The sequence below is a fragment of the Enoplosus armatus genome, chromosome 2 (genome assembly GCF_043641665.1).
Source record: "Enoplosus armatus isolate fEnoArm2 chromosome 2, fEnoArm2.hap1, whole genome shotgun sequence".
Lineage (NCBI taxonomy): Eukaryota > Metazoa > Chordata > Actinopteri > Centrarchiformes > Enoplosidae > Enoplosus > Enoplosus armatus.
Window position 1 is genome coordinate 24086390 of NC_092181.1, and position 16576 is coordinate 24102965.

Sequence of the window (16576 nt, forward strand, 5' to 3'; positions counted from 1 at the left end):
TAGTATCAGAAAGAGGTAAATGAGGCTAAGAGGCTGAGAGAGATTGTGAATGAAAGATTCGATAAGGGATGTGTTGGCCGCGGAGCTAATGAAATCCGGGTAGTTTGCCAACTTGGAACCAAAAATGGAACCGACAATTGGAACCCATCCCTGACCGAGAGCACAATAATCCAGATACTTCAAAAAGTAAGCTCGGCACGACACGTCGTGTGCTATTAGTTCTGTGTTGTTTGATCGGCATCTGATGCTCATACGTACACTCATTATCAACATAGTTTCATCAAACCACAAGTTTTCTCTGTGATATCATTTTGAAATAAGCTTATACCACATACAGTAAATAACCATCCATGCTGTGGTAATCATCTGTGAAAACCACTGACACATTTACAGATCTTTGACATTCACTTCTGCTCTCTGCATCACATGGTTATGGCTATCTTTCATTTTGCAAAACGAATGTGCCTCGACGCACCTGCTAACAGTTGTTGGTAGAATTAAACTTGAAAGTCGTACAAGATAAAAGTCCTGCCAGTCACTCTGACACAAGAAGGCATTTTGTCTGTTGTTTGGCTTAATGTATAAAACTTCTTCGACTTGAGGACTTGAGGACAGTCCACAGAACCAGAGAGGGAACAGACGGTAATAGTGCGGCTTATGAAAGTCAGTGTTTTTCAATAAACAACTTAATAAACTTTCCTTTTCCTCTGAAAGAAAAAAAGTCATTTTGAGTTTGTACTTCAAACAATGAAAGTATAAGTAATGAGACTTTTTAAAAGTAACTCGTCCTTGGGCAATTAACCAAACATTTTACAAAACCTTCCTCTGTACACTCTGGGTATGAGTGTGTCTCTTTTTAGGAAAACAAAGTTGTGCTATTAACATTTTCATGCACGTTAAGGGGGAGTACAAATCATTTCTTAACATTTTGCATTTGTAGTAAAATCCAGGGGCAGGAGATGTAAGGTGTATGTATGCACACACGTGGCTAAAGGCTCATCTGTGTGCATATAACATAGCATATTTTCACTATAAATGTAGTGTTTAATGATCTGTCACTGTGATGTGTTATGTTCCTCACTTGGAAATGACTGCCTTCTTAGTAATGCTTGCCCTCCTACTTCCTCCTCCTCCTGCTCCTCCGTGCCAAAGATGGCTGGGGATGGTGAAGGCGTCCACACTCATGCCCATGGTTTTAGAGGGGATGGCACTAAACTGCTTCCTGTCTGAACTGTATTTGTAGATGGACTCCACCTGGGTGGAGCCAATTGTCCGGGGGCCCATGCCAGCCAATCGAACGAGCTCCTGGGAGTCGGGGTTCATGGTGTAAACGCCCCTGAACTGGCAGCTGGAATCACGGAAGAGGATGAGGAAGTGGTTGGCAGGACTCTTCTCCATCTCCTGAGGTTGAAAGAAGGTGGAAGTAAGAAAGAGAAGAGTGAAAAAAAAGATCATACTGGCTGTGTGTTTTAGGTTTCATCTGCTTGCATGTTACAGAATTCAACAAGACCACAAATTAAAATGATTAATGTCATGAATTTTACTGAAGAGGTAGCAAAGTGGCTCATAGTAAAATGAGTCATCTACCTCAACTATCTTGTTTTTTTGTGTCTCGTTGACCTTTCCAGCGAGGCAGCAGCGAGAGAGAGCGTTGTGAATGATGAATTTGTTGGACTTGAAGCTTGGTTCTTTGAAGAGCTTTGGACCTGCAAATACAAACACAGGCACACTTGTTCATGCTAACCCATGCGTACAATTGTAAGCATTTTGGCAATGCATGTAAGTACTCAAGCACTGAGAGATACTGTACTGTGTAGTACTGTACCTGTGTATTCTGGGGCAGGCGAGGTTCCACTGGAACCAGTCTCCCAGTCTTTATCTCCGTTCTGATTTGCCAGTCTACTTGGTGTCACACATCTTGCAGGTGAATCAGGACGGCTGGTGGAGAAATGTCAAACAATGAACCAAGAGGCCATCACCTCATATCTGTATTATACTTGAGATGAACTGGATTTACAGGAGAGCAGCGAGAAACAAGAATCTCTCAACCCACCCTCTACTACTCTTTCCTGCCCAACTTGGAGAGGTTTAGTAGTGATTAGGCGTATAGAGGAAATACACATTGTACAAGTGCCATTGTTAATGAGGAAAACTTGAGCTGTTCTCACATGACAAACATCAATCCGGATGGATGATGATCTGACATCCATGCAGGAAGACAGGTTAACAGTCATGGCTACAGTGTAGCAGGCAGGGCAGTGTTGTCTACTAATGTGTTTGACACTGAAGCAAAAAAGGTGTGTGGTTACAAAAACCAGAAGAACCTGTCAGTCTAAACTGGTTTGGGTGTACAATACAACTCTCAATCTTGAACATTTTTTTTATTTAATATACCGTCACAACTCAAGTTCTTTGGCTATAACCACAAGTAATTCATTTATTTATTCATAAGATATTCTCATTGGCTCAACCACCCTTGTTGTGACACAAAGTATCTGCTAGAACTAGCAGTATAGCTAATGAGCATATTAACATGCATGTTTACCACTTTGGTGTCGACAATCTAACATTTAACCTGCGGGCTTAATATCTATGCTATCATGCTAATGTTAGCACATTACTGTATAAACACGTTACCTTTATTTACTTCAAAGTTCAGCTAATGTTAGCATGTAAATATGTGTACAGTCACTGGTAACAAGCTTACATTTAGCATTGTTAAATCTACACTAAGCATCATATTAATATTTACGGTCATTCATTTTAGAGATATCCTGCCATGAAATTTCTACTTGTGCAGCACGTCAGATGCATAAATGTAAATTTTAACATGTCTGGGGGTCACTAAAGTCATTTGGATGCATCCTTGGGGGACCATGAATTTCAGTGCATGTCAGTGTAATCCATCAAATAGTTGGCAAGATGTTTCTCGCAGGATGAAACGATTGAGCTAAAAAGACCAACGGAATCTGACCGACCAGCACTGCCATCTCTCAAGCCATGAGCTCAACCATTGTGGCTAAAATCTGTATGATAGTGAAGAGGAATATACGTAAATGACCTATGCAGCAGTGTACCTGTGGGGTTTCTTAGTGGGGTCACCACATTTGTTTCCTGGCTCATCTGTGGCTGCCAGGTTGAGGGAGGAGTGAGAATAGACTTTGGTCAACTTAGAGCCTGGAGAAACACAAATGTTAAGACATTACAACAGTTCAGTAATTGAAAACATCTGCAAACACTCTTAATTTGTTGATAGCCTTTTCTCACTTTTTCCTTTACCAGTTGCTCCCTTGGCTGGACTCAGAGACAGCTGTGTTTCCTCCCTGGTCATGCTGCGAGGCCGGGAGCGGGTTTTCTTAGCGGAACCTCGTCCTTGACTGGTTGATTTCTGGCGAAGCACTTTGTCCAAGTCTTCCATGACCCTGAGTTGTTGCCGCCGTGCATACTCCCCTCGAGTGAAATCTCCACGGCGGACTGGTGTGGCAGGAGGTGTGGGGGAAGGTGAGGTTGTGCCTGCAGGCGGGGTATTGGAGGGAGATGCCACCCTTTTGTCGAACAAAACTGGTCTGAAAGCAAGAGAAATTAGGTTACTTTTACGTGAGTGCATCTCAGCTTTGGGCTTATTAGTTGACAAAAGTTTGGATGCAAAGAACTCTGTAAGCGTTCACTTTGTACAGGTGCATTCATGTGCATGTGTTTTTGTGTTACCTGTTTTCCGTTTCTTGCTCATGCCACTGTTTCCTCTTCTTCATCTCCTCCGTTCTCTTCTGCTGTTTTTCCAACAGGAGAGCTCGACGCTGGGCCATCTCCCCCTCACTATGTACCTCCCCCTACAACCACACAAACACAAGATCATACACCCAGCTGTCATGAAAGAATTAATGTGCATGCAAAACAAACTTTTCTTTCCTTCCATTCTGTTTTGCAAGCACTCACCTTAAAGAATAACTTAATTCCTCCTCTTGTCTCCAGCTCATTCTGTTCTCCACTTGGTTCCAAAGGTTCAGTCTGTCCTGTCTGTTCTCCTTTGGATTCAGTTTGTTGTTCTGGCATATTGCTGGCTCCTGTGGCCAGATTCAGCTGCTCTATGGGGTCTAGGGGTTCTGCAGCGAGTCCTCTAGGAAGTTCCACAGCAGATTCTGTGTGGTCGCTCATAGAATCAGAGAAAGACTCCTGACCTTCATCAGTTGGTTCATCACTGCCCCCCTCTGGCCCTCCAAGAGATGACAGTGAGACCTCAACCAGGCTGCAGCGCTTCTCTGCACCTCCACCTCTCTCGCCTTCACCTCCTGCACTGTATGCAGCAGAAAGGGAGAAAGTCTCGCTCTCAAATGAGCACTCAGAAGGAGCACCAGAGCTGCTTCCACCACCAGCCCTCAGACGATCTTGCCTAGGCTGTGGCAAGACGGGCAGCCCTCCTACAGCCTCCATCTCCTCCTGCTCCAACTCCAGGCTGAACTGGGTTGGTGTCTCACTAGAGCCTGTGTCTGAGGTGTTCTCGTCAGGCTGTGGCTGCTGGGTAGGCTGAGGAGACTCTTGAGGAGTCCGAGGCCCACCAATGCGGAAGGAAGAGGAGGTCTGAACCTGACACTTGCTGGGGGACACACGCCGCAAGTGGGGGAGGGTGTCCACATTCTGGGTTGGCGTCAAGACGCGGTTGAGCGGGGGGAACTTGAGTTCGGACGGCCGTGGGTGAGGCTGATGTTGGGGACGTGGATGGTGCTTGGGACTGCGGGGAGTGGAGGAAGAGTGGATCTTAGTGCGAGGAGCTGGGCAGGAGGAAGAGATGATAGTTTTTGGGGAGGTAAGAACATGAGCACGCCGTGATGGGGAGGAGGCAGAGGGAGTGGGACAAGCAGGAATCACCCAAGCTTTACTGGTACTCCTTGTAGGAGTCTTTGTCGGTGTTCTTGGTGGTGTCTTTGTTGGGGTGTGAGGAGGAGTTTTGGGTTGTGTTTTGGCGTTACTTCTGGGTGTTGATTTGGGAGTGGTTTTGGGTGTATTTCTGGGTCTTTGGTTGCTCATGAGCTGCTGTTGCTGTTCTGTAAGTTTCTGCATGTCCTTCTGTAGTGACTGCAGAACTTCACTCAGTTTCTGCACCACTTCATTGCACTCCACTATGGCAGCTTCACCTCCTTTTTCTTTCTCTGCTCCTTTTTCTTTCTCTGCCCCTTTCTTACTTTCAATAGAGAAAGTGACCTGCTTCTCTAACCGAGGAGGATTGGAAACAGATGGCTTCTCTATCTCTTTCTCTCCGTCTTTTTCTTTCTCCTTCTTTTCCTTTTCTTCCTTCTCCTCCTCCTGTTTCAGTTGCTCCTCCATGTGAGTAAGGCGCTCCTCCAGGGTGAGATTATCCTCCTCTGCTCCCTCCCCTCCTCCCTCTCCTTGCTCTCGTTTTAGTTGAAGGAAAGCAGTTTTTCCAAGTCTCTGTCTGTGCTTGGCAAAGATGGCTTCAATGCGTCTTTTTTGGGCTTCAATGCTTTTGCGTTTTTCCTCCAGACGAGCCCCCAACTCCCAGGCCTCAGAGCCTGGTTCAGGGCCTCCGGGACCTGGACTGTCCTGGTAGCCAGGTGCCCCTGCTGGGGTGGAGGGTGTATGTGGAGTGCCTGGGGTTGTTGGGGTCGGAGCAGAGGCTGACTCCTCCCCGGGAGCAGCAGGATGTCTTCGTCTGCTGTCTCGTCGCTCAGCAAAGCTTGTCATGCGTGGACTGTTGCTGGTGCTGTGGTTTCCCTGGCGACCGTTACTGGGTCGAATATTTCCAGGTGCGTTTCTAGGGGTATCATCCGATGCATCAGAGGAGTCAACGCTGCCATCTCGTAGAACAGAGTCATCGTCACGTGACATATCAGAGGTGCGCCCTGATCGCTCCCTCCTCTCTCCCCTTCCTTGCCTTTTATTATCACCCACTTCCCCTCCAACAGGCCGGTGGAGGACCCCAGAGCGACAGGGAGCAGAGCTACTGAGCTGGGGATTATCCTCCTTTGGGGAGTGTAGGAAGAAACCAGCAGGGGCTCCATCAGGACATAACCTGGGTTCTGGCCTTCCTCCCAGAATTCCTCTTCCACCTTTCTCTGCTGTCTTTCCCTTCCTCCGATCTTTGCTGCCAGGAGTATGAACCACCTGCAGCGCCTCCTCGATGGTCGGCAGCTCTCCCAATGGTGTCGTGTGTGCGTAAGGGCCCCAGGACGTGCGTTGTGATGGTGCAGAAGCGCTGACCAGGTGGCTGAAGTCCTCTGGAGGGCCGTACGGGGCATGAGTCATCCCTGCTGATGTTACTGGTGAAGTCATTGCAGGGATGCCGGTGGTGAGGCTGTCAGTGCTGACAGAGCGAAAGACAGAATCTATTGGGTTTCCCATGACAATGTCAACATCACTGTCCAGCCCAAATGGGATGCTGAAAGTCACTGCTGACAGAGGACGACTGCAGAGAGGTGGATGACGATGGAACGATGGACAAATGGATGGGTTGGGTGCCGGACGAGAATGGAAAAGCAGAGACCACAAAAGCCAAAGTAAGAAGATTTAAAAAATTAAGATAAAATATGAATACAACACAACATTTACTGTAGAAATCATATGAAGCTTTTGAATATAACTACCTGATTTGTTTCTTTGTCCAACTTTTGTTTTCTGGAAAGACAGATAACAGCATATCAAAGTCTATTTTGGTTAAATCCATCAAATAAAGACATTCTGTGTATTTCTCTCTATTTCGTACCTGGTGACACTGGGGAGGAGATGGGCACAAAGGGTTGTTTGAAGATGAAGGAAGGAGAACCACTGAAATACAGTAAATTACTGTTCATTCACAACTCTTTTTATCAAAGCAAATGTAACATCTCACAATAGTGTGTGTGTGTTACAGCTTTGATTCTAATCCATTTGGCTGGGGTCTACTTTCGAAGGTTCACATTGGTTTAGTACAGATTCCACACATGACTGAATAGGGCCATGCTTAATTTTTCTACCCTGACCATTTTCTTGTATGTGGGATGCTGGTACCTGTTGCTGTTCCCGCTGACAGGACTTGTACAGTCTAGAAACCCTGAGACATCTAAAAGACATAGAAAAACTGCCGTTTCAGAGGCTGATCATCAAACAGCCATCAGCCAATATAACAACATTACAGAAATGTTCTCGTTAACATACTGGAAGTCACAGACCTGTGAGGTCGATGGGTTGTATGGGCTGGACAAAATCAGGCTTCTTAACTTCAAACCACTCCAGCAGTTCAGCAATGAAGCTCATGATGTTCAGCTGAAGGAAAGAGCATATTAGGTTACCACGGAGGTGACTCACAGGTGGAGAGATTATAAAGGGCAGAATAAGCTAAAAGTCTTGGCAACTTTCGTTTCACTGAGACAGCAACAACTCACAGTTTTGGTCAGTATAAAAACAGAGCAGAATGACATCACCCCAAAGAGTAAAGAGATGCTGCACAGAAAGTGGACTGTCAACATCTTAAAGAGTAACTACACCCAGGCTGGAAATCCTGCTTGCACTGCCATCTAGCGGCTGTTGCACGCTCTGTCCACCTTGTTGAATCCAATAAACTTGAGTCACTGAAGTCAGTGCAGCGATACTTTTCCTCCACAGAGAATTTAGTGTGGAGTTGCCATTTAAACACTTGCCTTCTGTTCCATTCATACACCTCCCTTGCTTCCTCACTTTATCTGCTCTGATGCATCAACAGTATATTAATTACAGTGTAAGTACAAAGGGTCATAATGCTTACATGTAGAACCGACGGAGCATAGAGCAGGTCCTCCACAGCGAGGGGGCAGCAGCTCTGTAAACTGCTCTCACTAAACTCTTTGATCAGCTGCAGGTTGTAGAGACTGTCAGCCACTGACATTGTGTCCTTCAGACACACATCTGGAAGGAGTAGAGAAATAATACATGAACACACTAATATGTAGTATGTAATGTTTGCGTATGTACGTGTCTGTTGGAGGTAGCTGTCAATACTTTTAATACTTAGTAATAAGAAACGTTCTGAGAAATTTTCTCCCAGTGAACATCTATTCAAGAAACCACATTTATTGGAAACCTTCTTTTAAATGATCATCATTTAAGCTGTTTAGTGTCTGGAAACGTACATCAGCCGAATATAAATATTTAATCATCAAATGTGTACGTGTATGCATGTGTGTACCCTCTAGAGGCAGCAAGCTGGAGCAGTAGTAGTGCAACACAGCAGCTATAGCGCAGCCATTAGACAGATCTTTGACCGCAGAGACCAGAGGGAAAGTAGGAGTCAGCTTAGACTGCACTTTGTCCTTCCTATAGCGAATCTATGGAAGAAAAGAGGGGGAAGGAGGAGGAGAAGGATGATGAGAGAGAAGAGGGTAAAAAGAGGAGGAGTGCAAAAACAAGTACGAAACAGAAACAGCAAATGGGCAAGTGAGGGGAAGAGAGGAGGGATCATAAGGCAGATACAGAGAAAAGTACAGATATGTAAATAGATAAAGGTTTATGTTGTGTTTAAGGGAGTTAGAACAGTGAGAAAAGAAATATAAAACCAGCCGGGATTGTCCTTCTTTCAGACAATAAATAAAACCATCGACTCAAACTATGAAGCCAGCCAAACTCCAGGAAAATTTCAGGGAAGAAAATCCACAGAAACAAAGCGCAAGACCAGTGATGCCTCAATTAAGAAACTCTTGCACACATACACACACACACGCACACACACACCAACTAGAATGTGCAGTGCAAAGGTTAAAAAAAGACATTGCAAAAAGAAAAGATATACAATGAAAATAAAACCATGGGTAGAAAAATGTCAGTGATTATAAGTGAAAAGGGGGACGTTTGTCCTCTGGTGTCCATGCAGCAGAAACAGACACTGACCACACTGTGAGCCTTCAATTCTGATCAGGTAAGAAATACATAATCAGATAAGAAAAAGTGGATTTTATCAAAATGAAAAGCACAGTATCACTCTTTTAATGTGCACAAGAGATAAAATACACCCAAAATAATCCAAAACAAAACAAACGCTGCATGTGCATCAACTTGTATTGAATGATGTTACGCAGCCTTGTTGGAGGAGGACAAAGAGGAAACGTCGTGTAACGTCCAGTCTTGCCTCCTATAACACGGCTTTGTAGCACACAATTTAAAGAAAACCAATAAAAACATAAATAAATATGGATAAATACTGTTCAAAGCTAATGAGGTTTAATTGATCCATCCAACCTCGGGGTTGGAATAGTGATTAGTTTGCAGTCTGTCAGTCATTGGTCGACGGTGTGGCGATTGGTCAGTCTGTCAGTCAGTCGAGTGCGTTGCTACGGGAGACGTGGAGGAAGAGGGTGAGAAAAGAGCGAGGTGTTATACGTTACCACTGGCGGCTTATTCCCCGACTCCTTCAAACAAAAAGCGATAGCATGCTGGATGGGGGATGGCAGAGAGAGGGAAACAAGCATAAATGACAAGGGGGCCGGTCATCAAGGGAACCGCCACACCACAAAGTCACATGGCACTGCTCAGGGAGAGGAGAGCGACAGGGGAGGGGGAGGAGGAGGAGGAGGAGAGGAAGGGGACGAACAAAGGGGGGGCGCAGAGAAGTTTAATAATCAGCAGGGAAGTAACCTTTCACCTCCCTCCCTCCCTCCCTCCTCTCCCATCTCCTTCTCCCCCATCGGCTCTGATCATCTGGGCAGTTTGAGATGAAACTGATGAATGTAACAAAGTCATAAACACCCCACCCCAGTGTCCAAAACACCATCAGTTCATAATAATAATAATAACAAGCAGTTATGGGACATTTTCAGTGGCATCTAATTGGTCAACAGATATTTAAATGTCACAACTGTCATACACAAAGGCACTTTTCATAATGAGACAGATAAGAGTTATGTGTGGCATTTCCAGCAGGCACAATAACGTCAGCCATGATAGCAGATGGACAGACTCAGAGAGAAAGATAGACAGGAGAGGAGTACACTTACGGGGACTAGTTTCCAGTACCAACGGGTGGATTGACACTGCCAGAGAGCAAGGCATGACAGGGGCAAACCAGGGGGAGAAAACAGAGAAGCAGAGCAAGGTCCGTGTTAGAAGCTTCAGCAACACAGTATGAGAGACAGCTGCTCAATAGCAAAACATCATGCATGTAAGTGTGTGTGTTTTTTTTTTTGGGGGGGGGGGGGTTATTTCTTTACCGCGTCCTGAGCAGGCTGCAGGTCTGTACATGTCTGCGACTTGGGGGGCTCTTCTTCTTCTGTGCTTTCTCTCAACTTCTGGTTCAGCTACGGGAAGTTAAAGGGGTGAGTTCACTGTTTTTTTTTCAACCCAAACTTTATTGAAATGTTGTCCTCAAGAGAGGGAACCAATCCCCCTTAAACATTTAAGGCACACTGCTGTGTGAAAGTACAAAAAATACTGAGCAGCCTTTACTGAGATGACATGAAAAACAAAACATACATCAACTGTCAGAGTCAAATAATGACACACAGGAATCCTATCAATAATCAAAAACATAAGAACTTCTACAACAATGCCCAGCTCCACCCTTGTTGCACCTGAAACAACTAAATAAATGAAACACATTACTAAAGATAAAACTCATGAGTGCACACACAGTATATAAAAATGAATATACATTAAAATTAGAAGCAATATGGCAGGCAAAGGGAAAGGAAAAAACAACACCAAAAAGTAATGCTCACCCCATAGTTTCTATAGTTAAAATGTTGTTTTCCAGGGTTTTATTTCCCTTGGCTACATCCACACCAGAAATAGAAAGCTTTACGAAATAAAGTCAGGAAAAAAAAAAGTCTTTTCACCGTATTTTATGTAGAATTTAAATAATTTCCTAAAATAAGATTCATCCTGGCTTTTGAAGGCCCAAACAATCAAAGTGAGAAGCTGCAGCAGAGCGATAAGATTCTTAAAGTTGCAGCATCCAGTGACATTGTGTTTTGAGTATAAATGATGGTTAACCACATTTTAATTAGGTCTGTCAAGTAGCTATATAAATAAAAGAAGGTGGCAACGGTTGAAAGTGACATCAGTTGCCGTGACATTGTGGTCTCACCCTGTTGACCCAGAAGATCAGAGCGTTCTCCCACGGAGCCCCGACGCCCATCTGCTCCGCCTCCACCGCCATCTTCACCCGCCCCACCGTCTCTTTAGCAGCCAGCGTCATCAGGGCGTCAATCAGAGCGAGGTGGGCTTTCTGCACCAATCACAAGAGGGACAACTGAACCATCTGACCTGACTCTTAACACACAACGACAGACTGAATCAAATATCAAATCAAATCCTTCCTTCCATCAGTTGTTCCTGTCCTTACTGCTGCTTCTCCTTCACTTGAACTGACACTGAAGCATTAAGAGACACAACGTTGTCACCTGACAAACTTCTTCAGTTCATTGTAGTTTACTTGCTTGCCTACTTATTATATAGTATTTTACACGTGGAAAATGTACTTTAAATAAATAGACCATAACCACTGGAAATCAAACAGGGCAAAAATAAAAACGAAGGGCCACCCACTCCTTGACACATTCATAAACAGCTACACACAAATACATCACGCCAACACACCCACCGTCTTGATGGGGACGTGGCTGAGGTCCTCCTCGGTGACGTCTGCATCCTGGACCTTTGGAGAGAAACCTTTCTTAATGAGGAACTGCAGCAGGGCGGAGTTGTCGGCCGGGGACCCCTGCGACGCCGGCAGAGAGACCCCGTGCGCCTGGGCCAGCAGGGCCTGGGCTCGGCAGTAGATCTCCGGGGAGAGAAGCAGCTTGGAGACGGACGGCTTGAGGTGCTCTTGTTCATACTGGTCCTTGTAAAGAGGCTCCCGCAACTCCACAGGAACATTTTCTGAAAAAGGACAGAGGACAGTGTCTTTGAGTTTTTTTGGCCACGTTAGTGCCGTGGCTTTATGGATGACTTGCTGATACCCTGATTTTTCCTCTTGCCCCACCAGCAAGTTTTTGGATTTTACTGAAACCATAACAACTTTTGTGTGGACTGCTATGAAATATAAGACAGATATGCATGGTGCCCAGAGGATGAATCTTAACAACGTTTGTGATCCTCTGACTTACTAAACTAATGACATTCCCATCAGCCGTACTTGCTGCTAATTGCTGCTAATTAGCGAATGTTAGCATGCTAAGATGGTGAACATCATACCTGGTTATCATCAGCATGTTAGCATCATGGATTAGCATGCTGAAGTTAGTAAGTTAGTATTTAGCTCAAAGAACCACTGTGCAGTCTCACAGAGCTGCTAGCATGGCTGGAGACTCTTAGAATGAATATTTCAGTGGATGACGTCAAGTTGAAAGAGTCCTCTCAATCATACATGCAGACATAATGATTGAGAGGAGGTACTCGTTCATCTACTGAAGGACGTTCTCTGAGCTGCATGTGAGGAGAAACAGAACCATGAAGTTTATGGTGCAGATAAAATATGTCTTGCCTTCTTGCAGATATATGAGATGGGGGGGGGGGTGTGGATGAGTCAGCCTCCCTACATTGTTCTCTGAGAAAGAGAGGGACGCCTATTGTAACTCGAATGCAGAGAACTGCTTTGTCAACACATTGTCCCCTGTGGAAAACGTTACAAAAGTCAGACAGGCCGCTGCCAAGCGAATGCAGCTAGATTTTATTATCTGTTCTGGAAGAGAAAACGAAATAACTACTGGATAAAAGTGATAACTGGATAAAAGCGATAAAAGTTTTGCCACAGTGGAAATTACGTGACAGTCAGTGACAGCGTCTGATTGCAGAGAGCCTGCAGGAGAAGATAATGTCATCATCTGCATGAACTGCTCAGCTAGGTTCCCCAGACGAGTGTGGGTGTATGTGCATGTCAAGTAATCTATGATGTGCAAGAAGCTCAGACCACTATGAGTGGGTCGCTTCATAGACACATACACACTGTGGACACAGAAACACACACTTCCCTGACTGACCCATATTCCAACCCTGCAGCCAACGAGGAGTCGGGATAATCCTGAAGATAGGAGCGGACTTCTTAAAGGGAATATCAGAGTCTACATCTCTTCCACTTACTACTACAGTCAGTCCTCATTCCCTCTAAGCCTTTGCCAAGTCTTTTCTACTCCTTCATCCTCCTTACACATCTAACTTTCCCTTCTCTGTACTGCTCAAAAGAGAGAAGAGAGGAGAAGAGAAATTACTGCATGAATTTGAATAGAAAGTCTACCTGTGTCTCTACATAAACAACAGCCCAAGCACACACTCCACTGCAGTGTGACACACACACACACACAGTTTGGGGTTAAACCCTCGCCTTTCACACTCTGCAGCACTGGGAGGAAATAGGACTGCCGTCGCCATGGGAATGGTGGAAATGGAAAGCGGCCATTATGTCCCGATCACAGTGGAGGCGATGAGACTGGACTGCAGAGCAGGACCCAGCTAACCCATTTAACATAATACTAATTCAATCAGGGACACAACAGAAACAGGCCTCTGCAGCTGACACAGCACAACAGTGTTACAGTGTATTGATTTTAGATGATCAGGTGCACCAAGAATATACATTATATATACATATACATCATTAACACGATAATACGCCTCATTCACATCTCCCTTCCGCAGCATCATGTTTGAGGCTGTGACTAATGACATTTATTATCCATTAATCTGCCAGTTATTTTCTAGATTAACTGATTGTTTTATCGATAAAATGTCAGGAAACAGTGAAAAGCTGAAGTTTAGATTCATTGTTTTATCAAACCATCAGTCCAAAGCTCAAAGATATTGAGTTTACTCTCATGTAACTGGGGAGAAAAGCAGCGAATCCTAACACTTGATAATCAAAATAGTTTTTCTGTCGAAGCTTTCCGTTAAGCTATACACACGTCGACACAAAAAATACTTTTTGGCCACTTGATCCATTTCTGCCTCCATCCCAATACAAATGGCGGTGAGCTGAATTTCACTGAAAATCTATATTTAAATAAATTCGACAGTAACTTGTCTGTTGTTTCCAGAAACAATGTCCCAGGTACTCTGGATAATTGCCAGATATCGCTGTCATTGGAACTACTTTTTTTACCAAAGAAACAAACCCTATGAAACCTCAAACAACAACAACAACAACAACAACAACAACAAGTATGCTGTTGTCACTTGGGTTAATGACCCTTTAAGGTAGATAGAGAATAAAAAAGCTTAAGATGGAATTCAAGGATTTATCGTGAACATGGGTGTTATCTTTTCATGGTGATCTAGTTCACGTATTTATTTTTCAGAAGTTACGTTTTTATATTTCTTGCAGTTTTGTCAGTCGTACATTATCCTTCTGATCGTATCTGTTGCATATATCTGTGTATATAGTGATGGCAGCAGTAAATGCCTGTTATTGATACCATAAGAAAGGCTTCATTCATTCTTGGAAAAATCTATTTCCTCCTCCTTTCATCCTCTGGTCACGTCAGGTAGAATAAATCTCAGCTGAATCAGGAGTGTGTGGTGAATCCTATGCGTGGCTTTATTAGTGCTATTTTCTTCTGGGCGTCCATTAAAATTCAATGAGGCACCCAGTGGGCATTTTCCAGTTGACAGACAACAATGAAGCCTCCCTGCTGAGAGCTTTTCAGCTCATCTCTCCTCCTGTCCCACCGACAGGCAGACCGGATACAAATATATCATGAAATTCTGTCTAAAGATATTACTACAGCAAAAAAAAAGGATGAATTACTACATTAAGGGTAGCTATGCAACTTTACTATTGCAGTGTTATCCTTCAGAGTGACATCACTGTGTTAGTCAGCAGAGCCTGAAGCCACAGACGGCGCTAATCAGCGGATCCACAGACAATTTATCAGCAACACTTTTGATAATCGATTAATCGTTCAGCTCAATTATCAAACAAAACTGACGACTATTCTCTGTTTCCAGCATCTCAAATGTGACGGTTTACTACTTTTACTGTTTTCTGTTGTTGTCAGTTCGATGAATCTTTTTGTTTTGGAGTGTTTGTTGGACAAAATGAGCAATTTGAGGGGTTAACCTTGTGCTCTGGGAAGTGACGATGAGCATTTTCACAAGCCATTTATACCTGTGTATGTTTTTACATACAGATTAAAGAAAACAATCCTTAGTTGCACCTCTAAAAAGGAGCACCCTACAGTATGATGTCATCCAATATAACACCACCACAAATTAAAGACATCATCTCTGAGACAGTGTCAACAGAACTTAAACATTAGAAGCCTTATAAAGGTGTCATTTATCGCAGAGGCATTACACTGGATTGCATTACACTGTGCAGGTGTTTCTGGTCTTCTGACCCTCCAGACATCAGTGCACCTGCTGTATTCTGGCCCTTCAAAACACACATTACACAGGTACAACAATGCATTGGTTACATCTCCAGCATTTTTCTCACAGGATATCTGTAAGCGTATTCTCAAATGCTTAAACATGCAGATACATTTGCAGCAGTTGTCACCACAAACCCTCCATTGTCTTATGAGACCTACTATGTCACCTTCACTATACTGCCACGCGCTATAGCACAGCGTGCGCGCGTAACACTGACACAAATATTATGCCGTCCTGACCCATTTACAGCCCACACATATCTGTACATACACACGTCTGTCTTTTTGCAGTCGTCGTGTTAAATCACAGGACGTGAAGCTCTCCAGGTTAATTTACGGCTGATTATTATGTATTATTATGGGATGTCACGGGCCTGATGCTCGGCTCTGACAAAAGGCTTTGTTGCACTGCAGCGATGACAGCCTCCAGTTCCTTCATGCATCAACTGAGCAGATTCCTTCTGACAAGCCTCATATTATTCCCGGCAGTAACTGGCCTCCTCTTCTCTAACATGGAGACCTACATGCAGCGTTAAAGCTGCACCGCCTGGGAGGCACGAGCAGGTTCACTACAAGCATCAGTGCAGCGGCTGGTGAGGCTGGATGCTGGGCACAAGGATGCTGGGCACAAGGATGCCGGAGGTTCCCTTCAACGCCAAATAAAACGTCTAACTCAGAGCTCCATATCTCCATATCAATCATTAAGCGCCCCACCCAAGCGGCGCCTCGGTGATGTGGACAGCAAGACTGGACTGGGGTCTACCTGCAGAGCCGTACGATTTCGACAGCAGCCACCGGACGCTGGCGCAGATCTTGGCCCGGTTGAAGTCGTACTGGTCCAGCGGTTTGATCTCCGGCACCGAGAAGGTCTTCTTCATCGCGCTGGGAGAGTCCACCATGGCCGCGCTGCGCCGCACGGAGGACACGGAGGCAGCAGCAGCAGCAGCAGCAGCAGCAGCAGCGCACCGGGTAAAATGTGAGGAGGAGGGATGGAGGAGGAAGAGGAGAGACGGAGGAGGAGGAGAGAGGGAGGAGGACCCTGTGATGCAGACTGAAGCATAAGATTAATTAAAAAAAGACGATGACAAGTTAAACACACAGGGTGGAAATAGAAATATGTGGCGTAATATCAGAACGGGAATAGATAGATGGATCAAAAATCTCTTATATGGAGAATAAAACACCTCACATTAGGTTGTCCGCCCGGCTCCACGCCCCCGTTAACGTCACATCGCGGCCAATGAGGATGTCAC

The 16576-nt window shown here is 44.7% G+C and overlaps 1 protein-coding gene across 1 annotated transcript; it reads right to left on the bottom strand.

Moving 5' to 3' along the window:
- Positions 1-1077: 1077 nt before the first annotated feature.
- Positions 1078-16222, bottom strand: LOC139297849 (calmodulin-regulated spectrin-associated protein 3-like). The gene is made up of 19 exons (XM_070920662.1): positions 16087-16222; positions 11561-11838; positions 11045-11185; positions 10170-10256; positions 9957-9992; positions 9348-9395; positions 8156-8294; positions 7736-7875; positions 7164-7257; positions 7003-7054; positions 6719-6780; positions 6600-6630; positions 3937-6421; positions 3709-3830; positions 3280-3566; positions 3078-3177; positions 1826-1938; positions 1588-1706; positions 1078-1401 (listed from the first exon to the last, which is right to left on the bottom strand). The coding sequence occupies exons 1-19, from the start codon at positions 16220-16222 to the stop codon at positions 1078-1080; spliced, it is 4794 nt and encodes a 1597-aa protein (XP_070776763.1).
- Positions 16223-16576: the final 354 nt, after the last annotated feature.